Source organism: Aspergillus alliaceus, assembly GCF_009176365.1.
Source record: "Aspergillus alliaceus strain CBS 536.65 unplaced genomic scaffold BDW43scaffold_27, whole genome shotgun sequence".
Taxonomy (NCBI): Eukaryota; Fungi; Ascomycota; class Eurotiomycetes; order Eurotiales; family Aspergillaceae; genus Aspergillus; species Aspergillus alliaceus.
In genome coordinates this window covers 216675-237208 of record NW_022474710.1, presented here as the reverse complement: position 1 = coordinate 237208, position 20534 = coordinate 216675, and the positions used below count along the sequence as shown (strand labels likewise).

At 47.6% G+C, this 20534-nt stretch overlaps 8 protein-coding genes across 8 annotated transcripts; 4 read left to right on the top strand and 4 right to left on the bottom strand.

Moving 5' to 3' along the window:
• Window positions 1–70: 70 nt before the first annotated feature.
• BDW43DRAFT_311968 (uncharacterized protein) lies at window positions 71–513 on the bottom strand (the record flags this gene model as incomplete). The annotated part of the gene is made up of 2 exons (XM_032047270.1): window positions 71–124; window positions 178–513. The coding sequence occupies 2 exons, from the start codon at window positions 511–513 to the stop codon at window positions 71–73; spliced, it is 390 nt and encodes a 129-aa protein (XP_031899420.1).
• A 1252-nt stretch (window positions 514–1765) lies between these two features.
• On the bottom strand, window positions 1766–2373 carry BDW43DRAFT_320054 (uncharacterized protein; the record flags this gene model as incomplete). Its single annotated transcript, XM_032049012.1, has 2 exons — window positions 1766–2198; window positions 2255–2373. 2 exons carry the CDS (start codon window positions 2371–2373, stop codon window positions 1766–1768), a joined length of 552 nt encoding a protein of 183 aa, XP_031899419.1.
• A 4465-nt stretch (window positions 2374–6838) lies between these two features.
• Window positions 6839–7714, top strand: BDW43DRAFT_311966 (uncharacterized protein; the record flags this gene model as incomplete). The annotated part of the gene is made up of 5 exons (XM_032047269.1): window positions 6839–6894; window positions 6951–7038; window positions 7106–7220; window positions 7277–7387; window positions 7455–7714. 5 exons carry the CDS (start codon window positions 6839–6841, stop codon window positions 7712–7714), a joined length of 630 nt encoding a protein of 209 aa, XP_031899418.1.
• Window positions 7715–7796: 82 nt separating this feature from the next.
• On the bottom strand, window positions 7797–8641 carry BDW43DRAFT_279004 (uncharacterized protein). Its single transcript, XM_032042247.1, has 2 exons — window positions 8416–8641; window positions 7797–8360 (listed from the first exon to the last, which is right to left on the bottom strand). The coding sequence occupies exons 1-2, from the start codon at window positions 8518–8520 to the stop codon at window positions 7935–7937; spliced, it is 531 nt and encodes a 176-aa protein (XP_031899417.1). The 5' UTR covers window positions 8521–8641; the 3' UTR covers window positions 7797–7934.
• Window positions 8642–9091: 450 nt separating this feature from the next.
• BDW43DRAFT_279002 (uncharacterized protein) lies at window positions 9092–10532 on the bottom strand. The gene has a single exon (XM_032042246.1). The coding sequence runs from the start codon at window positions 10426–10428 to the stop codon at window positions 9289–9291; it is 1140 nt and encodes a 379-aa protein (XP_031899416.1). The 5' UTR covers window positions 10429–10532; the 3' UTR covers window positions 9092–9288.
• A 1577-nt stretch (window positions 10533–12109) lies between these two features.
• BDW43DRAFT_300927 (NAD(P)/FAD-dependent oxidoreductase) lies at window positions 12110–13490 on the top strand (the record flags this gene model as incomplete). Its single annotated transcript, XM_032044976.1, has 3 exons — window positions 12110–12931; window positions 12978–13274; window positions 13329–13490. 3 exons carry the CDS (start codon window positions 12110–12112, stop codon window positions 13488–13490), a joined length of 1281 nt encoding a protein of 426 aa, XP_031899415.1.
• A 1079-nt stretch (window positions 13491–14569) lies between these two features.
• BDW43DRAFT_300926 (copper amine oxidase) lies at window positions 14570–16606 on the top strand (the record flags this gene model as incomplete). The annotated part of the gene is made up of 2 exons (XM_032044975.1): window positions 14570–14657; window positions 14715–16606. 2 exons carry the CDS (start codon window positions 14570–14572, stop codon window positions 16604–16606), a joined length of 1980 nt encoding a protein of 659 aa, XP_031899414.1.
• Window positions 16607–16965: 359 nt separating this feature from the next.
• On the top strand, window positions 16966–20003 carry BDW43DRAFT_320053 (oxidoreductase; the record flags this gene model as incomplete). The annotated part of the gene is made up of 3 exons (XM_032049011.1): window positions 16966–16998; window positions 17371–18002; window positions 18599–20003. 3 exons carry the CDS (start codon window positions 16966–16968, stop codon window positions 20001–20003), a joined length of 2070 nt encoding a protein of 689 aa, XP_031899413.1.
• Window positions 20004–20534: the final 531 nt, after the last annotated feature.

The following is a 20534-nucleotide window of genomic DNA, read 5'->3' as shown; positions in this document are numbered from 1 at the left end:
TAGAAAACTAATTGAAAGACAAAACAAAGCCATAAATATCATCAATCCGAAGCGCTATTCCGCGAAATCACTAAACCAAGGCTCCAAGAAGTCCACCCAGAAGTTTCGACACATTATCGACGAGCTAAAAGAGGCGTCAGCATAGACTCGTAGTAAAGATCTTCGGCTCCGGCTTACTGGTGCAGCATCATCAATGAGAGAAGTCGTCTCATTTACGAACTTAGGAGTCAGGAGAGTTTCAGCATTGTCGATGACATGCTGTAATTTGTCAATGTTTTGACTGGAAACCAATCTCTGTAGGTTCTTCGGGGTGTCTCCACCCAGAAGAACAGCACCACCTTTGACGATCACTTGGAGATTGTCAAGAGTGTCTGGGTTTAAGAGCTCCTTGACTGCGTTGAGCATGTCGGGCAGTTGAGAGAGAAGGCCGCCGTCGGGAGCAGCTACCGGGTTAGGGGCGGGAGTGGCAAGGGCGAGGGGAGCAGCAAAAACGAGGTACTTGAAGAAACGCATCTTGTTTATGTGTCTGAATGTTCGGATTGCAAGCGAGTGACTATGTGGGAGAGATCTTTAAGAGCTTGAAGAGGGTGTTGGTCTATGGAAAAGATCACCGACTACAGTCGTTGTCCTATCTTATATGTAGCCCTGGACCCTGATAAACATGTCGTTAATTTAACTCCGAAACAATGTGACCCCCGCCGGCATCTCAATGTGTGGCCTTCCAACTTTCGAGATTGGGGCCCCGTACCAAAGTCCAGACAGGGACCACATCCTACCTAAAGGTACATCCATGGATAACGAATGACCCTTACACATTCCGGACTCTTGTCTCTGATTCGGTAGGCGTTAGATGTGCTTCAATAGCGGTCTGGGCTTGAGGATCGTCGATTTCCGTTTACTCGATCTATTCCATCGTTTCGTGTTGTGTGCCAGGCTGTTTTGTGCACCCGAGGCTTCGTTGGGCTATACCCGCTTCCAGGCCCCAATCTGCACAGAAGGAACATCTCGTCCATGTGAATCTGCCTCTGAATCGGCTCGTATGAGTCAATGAATATTGTTCCCCTCTCTCGTTACCATATCAGTACGATCGTTAATCCCCACCAGGATTCGGGGATGACACCATTGGGGCTCGGCAGGAACTGGAGACTCCAGAAACCCCGCATTGCATTAGGGCTCAACTAAGTGCTGCAACTGTCGATCACTTCGGTGAGTACCCTCTGCCCACCCAATTAAATCTTACAATGTAAATTCTTACGGCTCCTTTCACCTCGGACCGAGAGATACATGTGATCCCCTGATCTGAGCTTTAAACCTTGATCTGTTTTTCGGAGGTGAAAAACCCTTGAAACACGGTTGAAGAGATTAGATGTAATCTATCCCAACGGGGGAGATAATTCGGAACCGATAGACCACTGCTATATTTAGCATGACCCCAATTGAGACCAAAACTCGAATATGGGGTAGTGTCCGATCACAGAGACCGACTCGGACTCGATATCCGCTTTCATATGATCGTAGGTAGCATCAGGTAGTAGACCAAGACCGACGGACTATATTAATGTCTCACTCCACACCTCCACTCAAAGCTTGTTCAGTCCGTGCTTGCAGCTAGTCCGTTGTGTTGCATTTTAATCCATTAATCTCTGACTACACTAGTCTAAGGGACCACAGACAACGCCACCGCCAGGGTTGCAATTCAACTAGATGCCCAAAAATTCGTCATTTACATATCTTATCATCTCACTTGGCAATACATTCATGTCGATCACAGCGCCAATGCTACCCCAAGCACGCCTAAGGCCCCCATGCCTCCTAGTAGTAGCCCGCCCGTTGGCTGAGCGGCTGCCGCGGCCATTCCTGATGATGTTGTAGATGATGCGCCGCCATCTTTCGTTCCCGAGGCAGTAGCCTCCGCAGGGCTGTTTTTTCCCGTGGTAGCCGTCAATGCGCCCTCGGACATTTGCTTCTTCACCGCGGACAGGTAGCTCTTGACGCCCGTAGGGAGAGCATTGTACCAGGATGGAGTGTGTCCCGCTTGAAACTCGCTGGCAATTGAGCTTCGCTGGGCGGGAATCACCAGCTGAGCCAGAACTGAAGGAGGCACGTTCTGAACAATCTCCGGGATCAAGGAGCGTGGAGGCGGAGAAATATTATCTAAGTTCGCGGTCTTGGTAGGCATTGAGATAGTGAGCGATTGCCTGTCCCAGTCAGTAAAATCGTCTCCAAGAGCGCAAGCCTCAAAACCCAAACATACAAAGCATGCCCAAGAGAAGACCAATTGATGGAGTCAGTCGTAGCAGCATCGCGCTCTTCGAGCTCAGGCGCTGCCAATGCCGTAGCAGAGAGGGTAGCGAGCAACCATGCGAACTTCATTTTTGCGATATTGAGCGATAGACCGAAGGGAGATGAGATGAAGGGATGCGACGCGATGGGCGACTGAGAAAGCTAAATAGTGAAACCACTCTATCATGTGGCAGGACGGAGAATAACCCCAAGCACTCCAAATCAGGTTCTACCCGAGATCCGATGTGGAGGGTTGCTGATCGTCATAAATCAATTCTCCCGAGCAGCCTCCAAACTTTGAATCATACGCTACCAAGGTCTCGATCCCCGCTACCATTTCCCATTTTTCAGTCAGTCTCACACTGTTTCATCTCTTATCCTTCTCGGCACTCAGTCCTTATTTTGTTGCAGATGTGATACTGATTTTCTTCTCCTGGAGCGTGTACCCTGCGTTTCCCTATTTATGTACATTTGAGCAATATGGACTCGTTCTGCTCCATAGATCGAGAATATTTCCTTACAGAGTCACTGGTTGACCGTCATTTTTATCATCTTCACGCAAAATGGATATTTTTCCCTTCTTAATGTTCTATATGTGGTTTGAGTACACAGCAGACGCAGAGAAGCACGTTCCTCCCTCAATCCAGAAATCGAGTACCAAAAGGTTAGATTTGGAGCTTTCACTCAATTCGCCGTTACTTGGACGGCAATCGTATCAAAGACCTAATGAGCATGATAGCAGCTCTCGGAAACAGAACATGAAAAGAATGTGACCAAAGCTTATAGTTTGAATGCTGAGTCCAATTCACAAAAGCACAGATGATAGGTCTGCATAGATGTCATTCTGAGAGCTTTGGGCATATTGGAACATTACGCTTATAATTCGATGAGTCGAGGCTGGCCGCGGGCTGGTCAGGTTGTCTCTAGTTGTCCCGAAAATCTATGTATGACCTCTGGCCCTTATCTCGTCGCATAATATATGCTAATTATTCGTTAGTCATGAATCTTTCGCAAAGCGCTAGGATACTTTTATTGTTTATGACTGGGTGAACAACAGGGCTATTGACTACAGATGCTGCTGTGTTTACCACATCAAAAGGAAGCTTTTTGTCCGGATATCAACACATTGACTGGGTCCAAGCTGTTGATCTGGCAAGACCGAGAACTTACGGACTTGTGATTATCAAGTCGGGCTGGACTAGGCTAGGGTTGTTTTTCTTGAGCTTATAACAACTAATGGCATGATCCATGGAGAGTGATAACATCTAATTTAAAGAAAGTCCTCTGAAACTTAAATCGTCCACCTCCTGGTCAGGCCATTATCCATCACCAGCTTATATCATCATGAATCAGAATGACTTTTTCCGTCATAGGGGTATGCACAACCGGAAACCGCCAGAGCATGTAATCGTTTCCCGTCACTCACTTTACAAAGCATCCGAATGTCTAAATATGTAAATAAGTTCTGTACAGAACGGCCCTTCGCTCTCAGTCTTGACCGCCTCATAGTGTCTCGAACATCCCCTCGGCGACTTACAAGAACAGCGTATAGTACAGCATATGTAGACTCTGGAAGCGAGTGTTTAGTGAAACTGCATCAGGACCCCACGTCCAAAGAGTACCAATACTATGACTAACAAGGATAATAATATAAATGTAATACAGTTTGACAAATGGGATTTGAAAGCAGCGTCCCGGGCCTTGTAACTGCGAGTTGCTTATGATAGCGGACCTTTGGATAAAAGCTTGCACTATGATCAAGCTGTTGAACGGAATATTCATCAACAGCAAATGACTTGAGACACTAATTCAGACTCCATGTCTAACAACGCCAATATTGAAGTCCTGGCACCCATTCTGATGGAAGGGTGCCATTATTAGACGCATGATTGGTAATATTATAATACTCGCTTTTCGTTATGGTGCAAGCATTTGATCAAAGACGTCGTCATCCAGACTTGGGAATTGTGGTCCAAACCCCGCCACCGCATGCTGGGTATCGATGGTTAATAGAGGGAGAGATCTCAAATATCCCAGCTTTCAATATAACACGGAGATCACACTATACATGACCAGAATATATAATTTCGAACCTGAAGAAGACGTTGGCATCGACCTTGGAGTAGGGTCGCTTTTGGAACGAACATTGTGCGGTGTTGGAAGACATCCTTAACCTTTTCTAGAAAGGGCGTTGATTCTAGGAATCAGCGACAGAGACTGAGCAACATCTTGGAAGCAAGAGTAATGGAAGTTAAAATGGTCCATGTTGTCAACTTGTCAACCGGTTCAGCTGTTCCACACATAATGCCCCAGGATATCCGGCATCTCTCAAAGTGGGTATGGATTGGCCCAAAGACCCAAACGAGCCCGTTTGGGTATATATACAACGGCGAAGGATATAACGTGGTATGTTTGCATGCACCTAACGAGAATCAATGATCAATATAATGAGAGGGGCTATTTTAGCAGAGATCGGATAGAATCGCGTATGTGACACTCTTTCTATAATAGGACTAGAGATATGGTGGATGAAGGAAAAAAGTGGCGGGGATAGGACAAGGAACTGAAGGAGTGACTGCAATAGGAAATTCAAAGGTAAAGAGGGACTTAGATGGGATATATCAACTGTAGGTTAGGAACGATCAATTCATAGCTTTTCTGCTATTTGATGAGTCACCGCGTTTCTAGGGAAAGCCATTTTCATAAAGTCTTCGTTTATAATAAACAGTCATTTTCTGTCTCTACCCACCTGCTTCACAAGGCAGAAGAAGCGTCGGTGGCTAATACCACAGATGAAGGAGCGATATACATTAGGAATGGTTACAGTCACTGAAATGAATGCCCCAGCTAGTTGCATAAACATTGGCCACTTGGATCCTGAATGGATAGAAGGTAAGATAGTCCAATCAGCATCGACTTGAAATAAACTGGGGTACTTAATAAGCATATCTTTGTTTGTCTTATATTTCTTTGTTTTTCCTTGTAAATGTTAGTTTAAGCAGTGCGATTAAGGACTGATCTTCACCAATACTCACTTTGGTTTTCAGTGAAGAACAAATGTGACAAGAATAGCACCCAAAACCTTTACCAGCTTGACTCCACTAGGTTCAGCAGTAAAGAAGCAGATCGGAAGTGCGAAAGAAAGAAGGGAAAGTCCGCTAATCGGGGGTGAAAGCAGCAAAGGCAATGTCTTGTTTAGTTTTATATGAAAGAAAGTGGTACAAATCTATGGTAGTTTTATTTTATGGTATTGTTTCAGACATAAAAACAAAATTATGCACTCAGACTTGGGGCTCTGAAGGCTACAAGGCTCAATGTCTCGCTTTTTTTAGGTCGTGTCCCAGGCTTTTTCGTCCAACAATGTATATTAATATATCAAGATATGATTTATGAAAGGAGATAGCTACTAGCTTATTAATAAACAACGACCATTCTTAGAGGAAGAAGAATAAGAATTAGATATTTTTAAGAATTCGACTGTCTCTCGAAAGGTACTAGTCATCTGGTTGAAAATCTACCCAGGGTTGCCTAGTCAAAGCTTTTGGTAACAACGCTTGTTTTGTAGGATTATTGTTAGAAGCTGGTTGAAAGACCCTTATGGGACACGATGCTACAGAACCACATATCAAGACATAAGTAACGTTATTTGTGCTCAAAGGCTAAGTATAAGGCAGCCTCTTAGTCAAACTCGGGTTTGTAGGTGAAGTCTAAAGGCCGAAATACCAAATCTTGACATATTTCCTGGATTCAACAAGGGGAAAAACAGCCGTGGTTCAAAAGGTTGGTTTTATTTAAGCTATAAAGACATATACCTCTGTAAAACACTTAGTAGAAGGCCACTATGAAGGATTAGGCACATTTATAGGGCCACTCGAAACAAACGAGTGGTTTATAGGTGCGGAGATAGGAGCCAAGAACACATTTCGCCGAGATGTAATGAATACTTATAAACCCAAGACATCCATCGTCAATCCACAACTCATCCGCCATATTTAATGTCACCAAGTAATATGGATATTGTACACACCTGGCACAAGACACCTAGTTAGAGAAAGGAACATAAAGCTAACGTGATGCCTTCCAGAAGTGGGACATCATCGCGGAGATACCCGACCTAACCGGCAAAGTAGCCATCGTAACGGGCGCAAAGTACAGCATTTCTCCCAATATATAAATCCACACATTTATAGAGATTATCGCTAATCCCAAAGGCAGCTCCCCCCAGGGAATCGGATATCACGTCGCCCACCAGCTTGCCATCAAAGGTGCTAGAGTGTACGTTGGCGCGCGGAGCACTGAAAAAAGCCAAGATGCCATCGCCAAAATGCTTCAGTCAACCCCTTCGTTGGCTCCTGAACGGCTAACTACGTTGGCTATGGATTTGGATGATTTCCCCAAGTGCAGAGCGCGGCTAGAGTCATGTTGGCGAAGGAGGAGCGGCTAGATATCCTGGTTAACAATGCTACGCGGTAAGTGACGGCTGACCTGGTCGTGAATACGATGAATTAAATTTTGGTATCGATTATGCTCTAATGTTAAATCTTTTTTTTTAAGCATGTCTATGCCTTTACACAAAGACCGACATGGTATTTCGATATCATTTGGTACGAAGTATGCTAGTTTCTGAGTAGCGTTCCTGACAGCAATGGTGTACTCACAAATGTCAGCTTTCTCGGTCCATTCCTGTTTACGACGGAACTTCTTCCTCTTCTAAAGAAGACAGCCCGGGTGGCACCCGGAGTGCGGGTTGTCAATGTAAGTATTACCCGCTGCTCCTTGATAGCTCTTACGCCTGGGATAGTTAACAATATTATTACGGTAGATCTCTTCTAGGGTCCACCTTGCCCTTCCTTCCGGAGTGCAATTCAGCTCTCTAGATGACTTCAACCGAGACTTTGGCTCCGATGATGACCATCAAAGCAACCGTCTTCGCTATGGTATACATTTTCTTCCCCACCTCGGTGTGTTTATAACTTCTGCTGATATGTATAAGGTCTCTCTAAACTCGCCATGGTGCTCTTTTCAAAGGAACTACAAAGACAGGCAGATGAAGAGGGCCAATTGATGCTGTCCACGAGTATGCATCCTGGTGGTGTAAAGACCGGTAAGTATGAATCAAATCCACCTACTTAGTGTATCTTATAGCTTATCTCTGCACCCATTAAATACAGACGGAGTTACAAGGTACTTTGGCGAGGGTAACGACCGACTCAAGGATCTCTTGACACCTATGGATGGTGCTTTGACTCCGATATTTGCCGCTGCTCACCCGTTGCCCTTGATCGAGAAGGAAAAATACGGAGGAGTGTATTTGGTGCCCTTTGGTAAACTTGGTGAAACTTCAGAGGATGGGAGGAACGGACAGCTGGCAAAAGACTTGTGGAATACAAGTGAACAGGTCCTAAAAGATGTCCTGGCCGCAAGACTGTGACAAAATCTCTTGCTCTCTTGTCTCAGGCTAGCTATATAGACCGCACAGTCGTCTACAATCATACATTTACCAATACAAAGAACTGGAAAGAAGGTTATCAATTCCGCTAGGTATAATACAGTTCAATCAGCATAAATGTACATCCGAACCGTCGAAACTCCATAGGCCACGATATCATCAATCATATCGGTATTACAACAAAACCCTTGAGTATCCCAACTCAAGCATGCTTCTGCATATCCAGCTCCGCACCCCTCTGCTTGACCTTCCCCTCATCATGAACCTGAGTCCACTTAGCCTCCTCGCTCCGATCGCCCGTAGCAGCAGCAGCAACCTTTCCAAGCCCACCCTGTAGACGATCTGCAGCACCCTCGCCGAAATCCTTCAGCTGTCCTTCAGCCTCGGCACCCTTTCCACGAAGGTTCTGGTCCTCTCCCGCCTTGCGCAAGTTCTCGTTACCAATCAGGTTGCCCAGGGACTCCTTCGCAGAGCCGACGGTCTGGTCCCAGGAGCCGGTGGCGCGCTGCTCACGGTCCTTAGCTACTGCACCGGTATTGGGGTCAGCAGAGATGGGGCCCATCTTGGCGGTGGTGTGACTGGCGTCGTGTTCGTCCTCGGCATTCCGCTGGGTGGATTCGCCTTCGGCCTGTTATTGTTAGTATAGGGTATTAATGATGGTCAGTGGAGATAGGCGGAAGTACCTGAGTAGCAGTGTTGCCAGTTACGGCACCGACAGCGCTCTGGACCATGCCAGTGGCAGAGTCGACGTAGGACTTGAGAGTAGAAGAACCCGTGTTGTCAGACATGATGGTTGTTGTATTTATTGAAGAGTGGTTTTTGGTAGAAAGAGGATGAAGATGCAGAAGATTGTTAATTTCGTTAGATTTGAGATGGATGATTTGATTTGTTGTTGATACTGTAGACAGGCCAAGATGGTTGTTTAAATAGGGCTGTTCCTGACGCCTGACTTTTTAGTTCCTGAGGAGTCCATGATATCATATGACGTCATCAATACAGTGACGCACCGTACCGACGTCATAAGGTTTTTGACAGCCTGGAAATTGAATTCTATAGAATCTATAGATATCAATTCACTTTGTATTGTACAATGCAGTGGTACCTGATTTAATATTAGTACCTGTTGAAAGCTTTGTCGTGGTTGGGGTTGTTGCGGTGCACGTGGTGGTCTTCCCGATTGGGTGATCTTGGTCTGTAGAAGCGTTTCCTGACCACAAGCCAATGAATGCACTTGGTTCCTCTTGGTTGAGGCTGGTATTTATACATTCATTCAACTATCTAAAACATCATTCTGAGTTATCATCATCATCATCATCATCATCATCATCATCGTCGTCATAATCATCGTCATAATCATAACCGCAACAGCAACGAAGAAGAACAAGAAGAAGACAGGGGCGAAAAGAAACCAACGATCTAGCAAATGAACGCAAATCGCAAGATCCTTATATATGCAAGAATCACAGTCATTAACTCATCGTCGTAAACATCATCACAATAGGTATACATAATCCGAAATATCCAAAAGCCTCTCCCAGAAGCACAGTTTCATAACATCAAGATTGATCACTCGGTTTCCGTGGCCGATCAGTATACCAGGCGAGGCACTCATCCAACTCTTTCGAGTAATCCCAATTATCCGGATCCATCCCCTCCCTTCTATTCACAGCATCATCTGCCTTGTGCAACCAGTCATCCCATGCCTGGGTATCAGGCGCAATCCGCCCGGTCCGCACCCATCTTGTCGACCCGGTCAGTCTAATCGCAGTCCACAGTGCGTTTCGAAAGCTCAGCTTCTCGCCTGGGGCCGGACGAATGGTCGAAAGCTCCTGTATATCAAGCGCCGAGTAATCCCAATGGATTTTCTCAGGCATGGCTGCAACAAGCCAGTACGCGGCATTCAGCAGCACATAAGCGGCACCGAAGGCGACTTGCATGCGTGATCCTGAGTTACCAAGTGCAATGACCCCGAACATCAGCATCATTGTTCCGAGGAGGGCGAGAGAGCGATACCACGTTCCGGAGAGGAGGTAGTTGCAGCGTTCGGGTGCGAAGAAGAGGGGCCGGGCGATCGCTTCGTCACATTCGACGATGAGGAAAGAGCCGTTCGGGTAGCAGATTATGACGTCTCCGGAAGGGATGTCGTCTCGACCTGTTACGCGTTTTCCGAGCGCCAGGGACCACTTGCACATGACTCCGAGGAGCGAAGAAAGGCAAGAGAGGAGAACGGTCGCTACCAGTGCCCAGCCGTCGTTGAAGTGGATGGAGAGGCCGAGCAGCGCGATCGACATAGCGAAGCCGAGGATAGCGAGGAATGAGAGTATCCCGAAGGTCTGGGCCGTGAGCAGGGCATCCTCGGGGTTCCCTCCTTTCATCTCGATGCGAAAATGGCGGACCGTGTAATCGGAACTGATCTTCATCGATTTTTCGCCGGGCAGGATGATATGCGGGATGCGGTAGACGTGGTGTCGGCAATTTCCTGAGTGGACTCCTACCACCATTCCTGGAACATCGTCTAAACGGAGCGGTCGGGACGGTCGCATAAATGCTTGGGGTGCGGGCAGGAGGCGTGGGAGAAAGGTGAAATAAGATAATGTCATAGCTTGGTAGTTCACCGACACGGAGCCCTCGCCCAAGATGGCGAGGAAACCGACGATGTCGAGGTGGAAGTCTTCGAAGTTATTACCGAAGAACATGATGCAGTGTCTAGTGTCGGAGGATTAAGTATAACATGAGGAGAAGTTCGCAGTGTTTTATAAGAACACGGGCAGGCAGAGTCCCTTTACAAGTTGTGCGTGTCGATGCGGCGGGCGAAACATTTTTTTTTTTGGCTTATTTCTTCGGTAAGGCTGCGACGCGGTAGAGCTTCCCCATGGAGCCCATTATTGGTTAGATGATCGAGCCCGTCAGCGCTTGAAACTTGCGACAACATCATTGGCACATTATTGATGGTTTGTGCAAGCTGCAGATGGGGGACTAATTAAGGCCCAGTGATTGGGTGTCGGGACGCTAGGTCCGTATGGGGCTGAAAAGTCATGACTCTGAACCAATGGATCTATTTTAGTGCCATGATTTGCGGGCCGGGCCTTTAAGGGGACTGGGGCATCTAAAAATCATGAAGGGGCCATCATCTAAATCAGGACCTCAAATTCAAGACAAGGCATTTCGACCAGGCGTCTTTTGGCCTTCAGCACCACCGCCCAATATTCTCCTTTGCTGAGCATCTGGCAAAATGGCGCAACTGCAAGGATTAATCCCTGCAAAAGATGCACGATTCGTAGCTGCCTAACCTCACGCCCAAAGTGCAAGTTCACTTCTCAGGAGGCTGTGTTCCTGTATATCCGCCAAAAACATTTGCCACTGATTTTCGCTCGTTCTACGGAGTATTTGGGTATGAAATCCAGTTCTAGGGCAAGCCATAGAAATGCGTTTAACTGGAATTCATGGTAAACAGGTTGGCGGCAAAGGACCGCAGATCGTGTCGTATTGCTGCGCTACATCTATAATTATGGAGATACATTAAGCGCCTATGTCTAAGAACAGAGGGTATCTCCACAAATCATCCACAGGGGCTCTTCCTGGATCACAAAACTAATCGGAAACCCGCTAGGGCGATGCCACGGTAAACACTGTAGCGGTTAAGACACTATTCTATAATCTTTGGGGCAATAACCATGGGCACAGCCCATCCTTTTGACTTTTCCTGGGCTAACACTTCCATCGAGAGGCTGAGCATTAACCCTGCAATATTGACGTACCTAGTTTGCTTGGACCGACATTTCCTGGGAGTATGGTTTCCACTTCATTTGTATTGGCGGAAGGAAGAGCGATGAATCGACGGTCTGATGCTAATAGAATCCCAGAATCTCGCTCCATCTCTTCCTTAGTCTTCACTTCTGCCCCAGTGCCCTGTGAGAATTCTCTTCCTGCTCCGGAAGTGTCCATTGTCTCTGATTTTTCCGGGCTCTTTCTTTCAACTTTATCAATTTATTTGCGTAAGGATCGGCCTAGGAAATCTAAAATCTAATAACTTGACGAGCCAGACCGTTACAACCAATGCTCCGTCTCCAAAGAACCAGATCAACGCCGATTATCGGATCGGATCAGATAAGATAACGCGGTTCGCTTCGGAGATTCCACGGAGATGCCAGCAGGGGACACGGAGTACACACGAATTTCCCGACACCGCGGACATAAGTACCAAACGTATTCGGGCAAACCTAAGCGAAAGAATACGATGATTCCAGACTCACCCGATAAATATCTCGTCAATCCGACATCCGACGGCGATCCGCGGATCTTTAAAAACAGCCCCTGACCCGAGGGCAATAGCTGCGCAATCACAAACCCCGGGATGACTCGGGCCGTCTCATCGCCATGTTCGCCCAGTTCCTTCTCGCATTAAAGCTCTTCGGACCTATCTTCCGACAGCTATTCGCCGGTATGAAGTTAGCGATTGCGACGCGTTTGCACCAACTCACATACCGCGCTGTCGAGCATCCCCGGAACGTTGTCGTCGTCGGCGCTTCTTTCGCTGGATATCATGCTGCGAAGTGCCTGGCTAGTTCGCTTCCCACTGGCTATCGGGTTGTGATTGTCGAACGAAATACGCATTTTCAGTTGACTTGGGTTTTGCCACGGTATGCTGTCGTGCATGGTCACGAGCATAAGGCTTTCATCCCATATGGGTCTTATCTTCGTTCGGCTCCAAAGGGCTCGTATGAGTGGGTGCGAGATACTGTTGAGCGGATCTTGCCTGATCAGGATGGGAAGACTGGAAAGGTAGAGCTGGCGTCTGGTGCGAAGGTCGAATTTGATTACCTCGTGCTCGCAACGGGGTCGTCAGGGGGCCTTCCGTCGCGGGTCCCCGCTGAGACTAAGAATGAAGGTATAAAACTATTAGTGTCTGAGCAGGAGAAGCTTCGTGCCGCAAAGAATGTGGTCATCGTTGGGGGTGGAGCTGCGGGAATCGAGCTTGTGGCGGATGCAAAATCCCTCTATCCGGAGAAGAATGTCACGTTAGTCCATTCTCGGGAGACATTGCTGGGTCGATTTGGGCCTAGGCTAGGGAAGAGAGCGTTGCAACAGCTTAAAGAACTGGGTGTGAGGATCATACTTGGTCAAAGACTACTCAGTGACGAAGCGGAGAATGGCACTGTCACGTTAAGCTCAGGCGAGACTATCCCGTGCGATTATCTGGTACGGTCCCTGTGACTTGCCTATTGAGCCATTGCTAATCTCCTAGGTGAAATGTATTGGACAACGCCCCAACTCGAAGCTCATACAGCTTCTATCGCCGGAGTCGATCTCTGAGTCTGGTCATGTCAAGGTCCGCCCTACCTTGCAATTAATAGACATGTCGCTGAACCATATCTATGCCGCTGGGGATGTGGTAGAAATGGATAATATCAACAATGGCCGAGCAGCTGTACAGCAAGCACAGCGTGTCTCACAGAATATCGTGCGATCCATCAATTCACAGAGTCAGCTCGAGTATCATCCAGAGTGGTGGGAGGGAATGACGAAGCTACATGTGGGTCTAGTAAGTTACTTAAGCTTCTATTCCTTCTGGTACGTGGTGGCTAACAACAATAAGGGGAAAGCTTTAATGTGGATGGGAGACTGCTCAGTGGAGATCATTACATCCGTCAAGTGCCGAGCGGAGGAGTTGGACAGCCCAAGGGTGTGGAAGTTTTTCGGGGCGAAACCATATGTGGATGCAGCATATGAGATCGAAAAGAACCAAGGTATCAACTAACGGGCCGAGAATCCCTTCCACACGCTTGAACTAAGCCTTGTGCCCAACGCTGAGCGAAGAGCATCAACTTGAATGAAAGTGGTGTTTCTAGCCATGCTGCGGGGGTCCTGTGGCATGGAGCTCTCCGACAATGGCAACGAACTAGCCAATGATGAGACAAAATCAAGCCAGAGAAATCATCACTACAAGATCAGACATCTTAGGAGCGATTACCTTTCCTAAGCTACTAAACCTCAGGTCATGTAAAATTCTACAATCTGTTAGCACCACACCCTGTCATCTTCGATTTAAATAGGGATTAGATTATTTTGCAATGTTGTACAGGTGTTTCATCTATATATTACAAGTGTTTGAGGTCACATGGCAGCTTGCAGCTAAGAAATAAAGAATGACACTTTCGATAATCACTTTCCTCGTCTTTACTTACAGCTAAAGTCATTCAATTTTGTAAGTACAACATGCCCATCCACCCTTGAAACATTATCGATAGTAGCCATTCATACACTAAAAGCAAGTTATCAAGGTTATAAGTGGCGTGGGGAGCAAACTCGAGTGCGGTTCCACTCATACGTACCCAAAGAAGGGCACAGAAGATGTTGTAGCAGCCATAGGTGCCACTACCTTCAGGTTAGCGTTTGGATGTTAGAAGGCCTGGATATGACTTGATCAAATGAGGTCTTTGACCAGATTTACTTCGAAAATTCCTATTCCCAACTGTCGCCCGAAAAACTTGGCATCGCACACACGTGGTGTTCCCACGTGCCTTACTAAGGTGTTACCTTAATGAGTAACGGTTATAGAATTCCTTCAAGTTCATTACCGGAAATCACCATTAATGACGTGTAAAGGGGATCTAGCCCTAGGGGAATGATTCAGTGGCGTGAGCTAAGGGCATTTATACAGTATATATCAAACAGGTTTACACGTGGAACAAACTGGATATTCTATCTACACGCAATCTGTCACATCTCTGCATCGCGACCAATAACGCGAGATGGGTGGTATTGGAGAGGAATATAAATACTGAATACCCAACATAGGATTATATTTGGAATGTACATATCAAGACTTTCATAAACATGACGCGCGCTTATCGAGTTTGCTCGGATGGCTGCTGTGCCCTACCTCAAAAGCCAAAGACAGTAGAGCGGAACCTTCATCCACTTGGTAAGATTATTGAATGAGTATGTTGTTCACTAAAGGGTTAGTCACTGATTAATACAGATCCTTTAACTGCAGACGAAGTCATAGTTACTGCTGCGCTTATCCGTGACCATGCCGGTTTAGATGACCTTGCGTTCAACTGCATTACTCTCCAGGAACCAGAGAGATGCGAGTATACGGCCTTCCGTAATGGGGCTGCCTGCCATCCAGACCGCCGAGCTTTCTCGATTGTACTCCGTAATGGTACAGGGCAAGTATCAGAGGCGGTAGTGAATCTCAGAGCTAGGCAGATAGAATCGTGGAGAGATGTTCACAATGTTTTACCCGTGTACGGCACGGAGAATAGGCACTTGGAAGAGGCAGCCCGTTCTAATCCCGATGTTATCAAGGTGTGCCGCGAACTCGGTATCACAGATATGAACAGGGTGTACTTTGATGTATGGGCTAGTGGTGTCGAGGACCGATGGGGCCTCAACCGACCCCTTCAACAAGCAATTCCATACTACCGCCTGTCTGCCTGTGACAACCAATATGCTCATCCACTAGACTTCAGCATTGTAGTTCACCCCGAGACGAACGAAATAATCTCTGTGGATGTCCGGCTTGCCAATAACAAACGAGCGCCGATCCCTCTTGACGAATATAATTACCGTCCCGAATTTCTAGAGGACTTCTACTGCCTAGATCGATTGAAGCCCATTGAGATTAATGAGCCACACGGCACATCATTCCACACTGAGGGCAATGAGATAACATGGGCGGCGCTCAAGATGCATGTGGGATTCAATTACCGTGAGGGTATTGTTTTGTCGGACGTCCGGATTGATGATCCCTATGAGCAGGCGGAGCGGACATTGTTTAATCGAATAAGCATCGCGGAGATCACAACACCTCATGGACCCCCTAGCTCAATGGCAAATTCGCTACAACTCGGAAGTGATTGCACAGGGCCTATTCATACCTTGGATGCTGTCACAGTGACATCCAAGGGGGATCCATATATTATCAAAAATGCCATCTGTATCCATGAGGAAGACAACGGACTTCTTTACAAACACACGGACATGCGAGATAACTCTGTTGTTTCTGCTCGTGATCGAAAGCTCGTCATTTCTCAAACCGTTTCTGCAGCCAACTTTGATTATGCCTTCTATCATAGTTTTAGCCTCGACGGAACATACAAACTGGAGGTTAAAATGACCGGAACGCCCTCTATATCCTGGTTGCATCAGCAAGATGACCCTGCCCCCTTCGGGGCGGTTGCTGCTCCTGATCACCAACACATGTTCTCTCTCCGGATTGATCCAGCCATGGATGGACCTCACAACTCCGTGGTCCAGAATGATGTTGATACCACAAGTGGCTCTGCCAATATCCCGACGCAGTGGAATGACCGGCCGGCCAACATTAAGACACCTTTCCGCACTGCATCCCAGAGTGCTGCCAGTTACTGTTTTGATACCAGTCGAACATGGGATATCATCAATCCTACTTCACTCAACCCCAGATCCAAAAAACCAGTTGCCTACAGGATTTTCAATAGAAACTGGCCCCCACTATACAGCCAGCCGGAAGGCAAGCGAGCAGGGGTTTTTCAAAAAGCGCTCTGGGTCACTCCCTACCGGGATAGGGAGCTCTACCCCACTGGTAAATATCTGTGCCAGTCACATAATCCGAATAGCGAAACGATACTTGATTGGGTGGCTCGAGACGAAACAATTGACAATACGGACATTGTATGCTATGTCCAATTCGGAATCGCATATTTTCCCCGCACGGAGGACTTTCCGATCATGCCTGTAGAATCGGCGGATGTTACGCTCCGGGCGTCGAACTTCTTTCAGAAGAACCCAGCTCTGTGGGTTCCACCATCGACCATGAACAAGACTCGAGGGACAAAGGGTATGCTCGACAAACCACAGGAGCACTGTACACAAGTTCCGAAACTGTAGACTTCCTCACATAAAGGTGTTTTTCAACATCGTGCAATGTCTCAGTATAAATAGCAAAACGCCTGGTCATGTGGGACACAAGGTGTGACATATCTAGACTCTTGATTACATCTAGATCAATCATATTGTAACGGCCTACAAAGAAAGACTACGTGGAAACGGTTTCCAAGTCCCTCTTTAGAGATATAATTGTGTAGAACACCGCCTCGGCCATGCCCCAACTCCCCTCCCCCTTGCATACTTCGCGTGTCTGCCACCAAAACAGAGACCGTTTTAAATCCTCACCATGCATGTTTTAACTCAAACCGTTATTGTCTCATCGGCTCTGCAGCGTACATGAATAAGCATTGTTACCAGCCATGTTTGGAAATAAATTCGATGTGAATGGCAAGGTCTTGCATCCACCTCCCTGTCATCCGCTTTTACTAATAATCATCAGCTGGTGGTAGTGGCTGGGGGATCAAGAGGATTAGGGAAGGCGATAGCTCTAGAGCTAGCAGCGAAGGGTATGGTCCAACGCTTGACAATATCTTGACTACATCATACATTATTCCCTACAGTCGAGGTGATGCTCACAAAAGCTAGGTGCCAACCTCCTCATCCTCGCCCGAACAGTAAGTACGTTACAAGCTACACAGCATGAAGTTGAGGCTGCCTGTGTTTCCTCAAAACAAATCATCGATACGCGAGCGGTTGATTTAACAAAACCCGATGATGTACGTATACCGTTAAATCATCTTTGCGAGCCACTACTAATCAAGCAGATTACCGGAGTCCTGAGACACTACCACCCCCCTGACATCCTCATCTGCACAGCGGGAGGTACTCCGCAGCAGGTAGGCTTCCTCGCCGATATTACTCCAGAAGCTATCACCTCCTGCATGGAACTGAACTACTATACCACCATATTCATCGTTCAATGCTGTCTTAGAATATGGCTCGTCGCCCCGCAGACCCCCTCTCCTAGGCATATCATCCTCACATCTTCTACCGCCGCTTTCCTAGGTCTACCGGGCTACATCGCTTACACTCCTACCAAGGTAGCCATCCGCGCCTTAACCGATACTCTTCGCCAAGAACTACTTCTCTACGGGAAAGACGCATATAAAGTCCACTGCTGTTTCCCAGGGACTTTCCTTTCCGAGTCCTTTCTGCAGGAACAGGAGCACAAGTCAGATCTTACAAAGGCTATCGAGGGTACCGATATGTCCCGATCAGAACTGGAGCTCAATATGCCCACTGCCAGGCAGGTCGCTGGCAAGATTATCCAGGGGCTGGAGTTGGGGAAGACGTATATCTCGGTCGACTTCCAGACGGAGCTATTGCTGAATAATATGCGGGGACCGAGTCCGCGGTTTTGGATTGTATATGATTTCGTGCTGGGGGTCTTCGCATCGTTGGTGTGGTGGATCTTCCGGATTTGGTTCGATAGGAAAACGATAATCTATGGAGAGGCCAGGAAAGTGAGGGATAATCGGGTGTAATATTTTGCTGCGCGGTGCTTGTGAAGATTCTCTGAGATGTGTAGACAGGCGTATAGTAACACATAATGTGGTGAGATCGGACGGTATAGGTGTTTAATCCAGGTCGGTGGGAGCTGAGCGTGTCCCTAATTTCCTTGAGCAACCTGGATATCCGACAATTCACAAAATTCTGCATTTCAGCTTAGTTATCACATCTTACCCCATTTCTTGTCCATTCGGAAACATCCATTTATAATCAACTTTGATCCCGATTGACCTCCTCATTACTTGAGGTAGGACAATCATTACGTGAGAGATCCATAATAACGCCTTATCAAAGTACGTTTTTCTAGATGGTAAGATAGCCAGCCAATAGCAGTAGAGTGTTAGAGGAAAATGACCAATAGGAGTGCAGGGAAGTCCACTTGTTCCCGGCACCTAATCCGAGCATTTGTCAGCCGTGATCTTTTTGGCATCAAAATGAACGTAACCGCGATTCGCCATATCGACAGCATATAAATCACCATAGATTCACCTACCATAATGTTCTTCCAGCAGGATATACGATTGCACTTCCTCCCTCACAAGCATACACCAAGATAATCGCAATGGGGTCTATCTCTTCCCCATCCCCCTCCGTCGTGAAAGCCGACACCCCCTACTTCACCCCCGCCAACAATGCAGGCGCCGCCGTCAACCCCGACGACCCCAGCACCCCCACCCTCTTCAAACCCTTGCGCATCCGCGATGTGACCCTCAAGAATCGCATCATCGTTTCACCAATGTGCATGTACTCCGCAGAGCCCAATCCCGCTTCCCCCTTCCTCGGCGCCCCGACCGACTACCACATCGCACACCTGGGCCAATTCGCGCTGAAAGGCGCCGGCCTAGTTTTCCTCGAAGCACTAGCTGTCCAGGCTAACGGACGTATCTCACCCCACGACCTCGGTCTCTGGCAAGATGGAACCGACTCGGAACAATTCAAGGGTCTTCAACGCATCGTCCGCTTCTCCCACAGCCAAGGTGCCAAAGTCGCCGTTCAATTAGCCCATGCCGGTCGCAAATCCAGCGTATTCCCCCCATGGGTTGCGGCACAAGCCGGGCAGCATAGTCTTCGAGCCGACGAAAGCGCTTTCGGGTGGCCGAAGGACGTGGTTGGCCCTAGTGGCGGGGTAGAAAATATCTGGGATCCCGCGGAGGGGCGATACTGGGCTCCGCGGGCATTGACTACGGTGGAAATCAAAGAGGTGGTCAAGGCCTTCGCGAAGAGCGCGGAACTCGCGGTCAAGGCTGGGGTCGATGTCGTCGAGATCCATGCGGCGCATGGATATCTGTTGAATCAGTTCCTCAGCCCCGCGACGAACAAGCGAACCGATGAGTACGGCGGTAGCTTCGAAAACCGTGTCCGGATTGTCCGTGAGGTTGCCGCAGCTGTTCGCGCCGTCATTCCCGAGGGCATGCCGTTGTTCCTCCGGATCAGTGTGACGGATTGGCTTGAGGGTCAGCCGGTGGCTGCCGAGTCGGGCAGCTGGGAACTAGAGAGCTCGCTGCGTTTGGCCAAGCTTTTGCCGGAACTTGGCATTGATCTAGTGGATGTTAGTTCCGGCGGGATTCACAAGGACCAGAAGATTGGGCGGGGTCCTGGCTACCAGGTTGATTTAGCCGGAGAGCTGAGGAAAGCGATCCGCAAGGCCGGGGCGTCGACCCTTGTAGGAGGGGTGGGATTGATCACCGAAGCCGAACAGGCGAAGAGTCTCGTCCAGGGTGCCGATGAAGCGCAGGAGGCTGAGGCTATAGTGGCCGGCTCTGAGCCCAAGGCAGATGTCGTGCTCTTAGCGCGTCAATTCCTGAGAGAGCCCGAATGGGTCATTGTGACGGCGAAGAAGTTAGGAGTGCAGGTGACATTACCACATCAATTCTGGAGAGCACTATAGAAAAAAGTATGGGTATAAGGGTTACGTATATAATGTCATAGACTTGAATAGATCGTTTTCATTTTAGATCTGCAAATGATATTTGGTTTCTTACAATATCTCGGTTAATTCCGGCACAAGCCGGAGGGCTCCGGAGTCCGGACATGCACCATTTTATCTGCACGTGCTCATAAAACCACACTAGTAAATCCCTCTCAAATGCATATGTACGATATCCCATTATAAAAGGTGCTTCCTAAAGGTTTATAAAAAGTGCTTAAAATGGGTGATTTTCTTGATGATTATGAGATTATTTTCTCTGACCAATCAGAGCCTGAGGATTAGAACGAAAATAATGAGAATATTATCCCAGAGCCGCCTTTATCTCAGTCATTTAGCTCAGCAGATGAGGCTTTCAACTCGCTACAGGCCTTTAGTCTAACCAATGGCTTTACAATCATTTGACATCACTCTACTAAGGTTAAACGAACTGGAATCCTTAGATATATTGATATAGCCTGTAATAGAGGCTATACAGCATAGAATCAGTGC

Bases quoted from the DNA above. Each gene is read 5' to 3' on its own strand.
- BDW43DRAFT_279004 (XM_032042247.1), bottom strand. From the start codon at position 8,520: ATGTCTGACAACACGGGTTCTTCTACTCTCAAGTCCTACGTCGACTCT. The intron at 8,361-8,415 runs GTACTTCCGCCT...TAACAATAACAG, and splicing joins CTGGCAACACTGCTACTCAG to GCCGAAGGCGAATCCACCCA.
- BDW43DRAFT_279002 (XM_032042246.1), bottom strand. From the start codon at position 10,428: ATGTTCTTCGGTAATAACTTCGAAGACTTCCACCTCGACATCGTCGGT.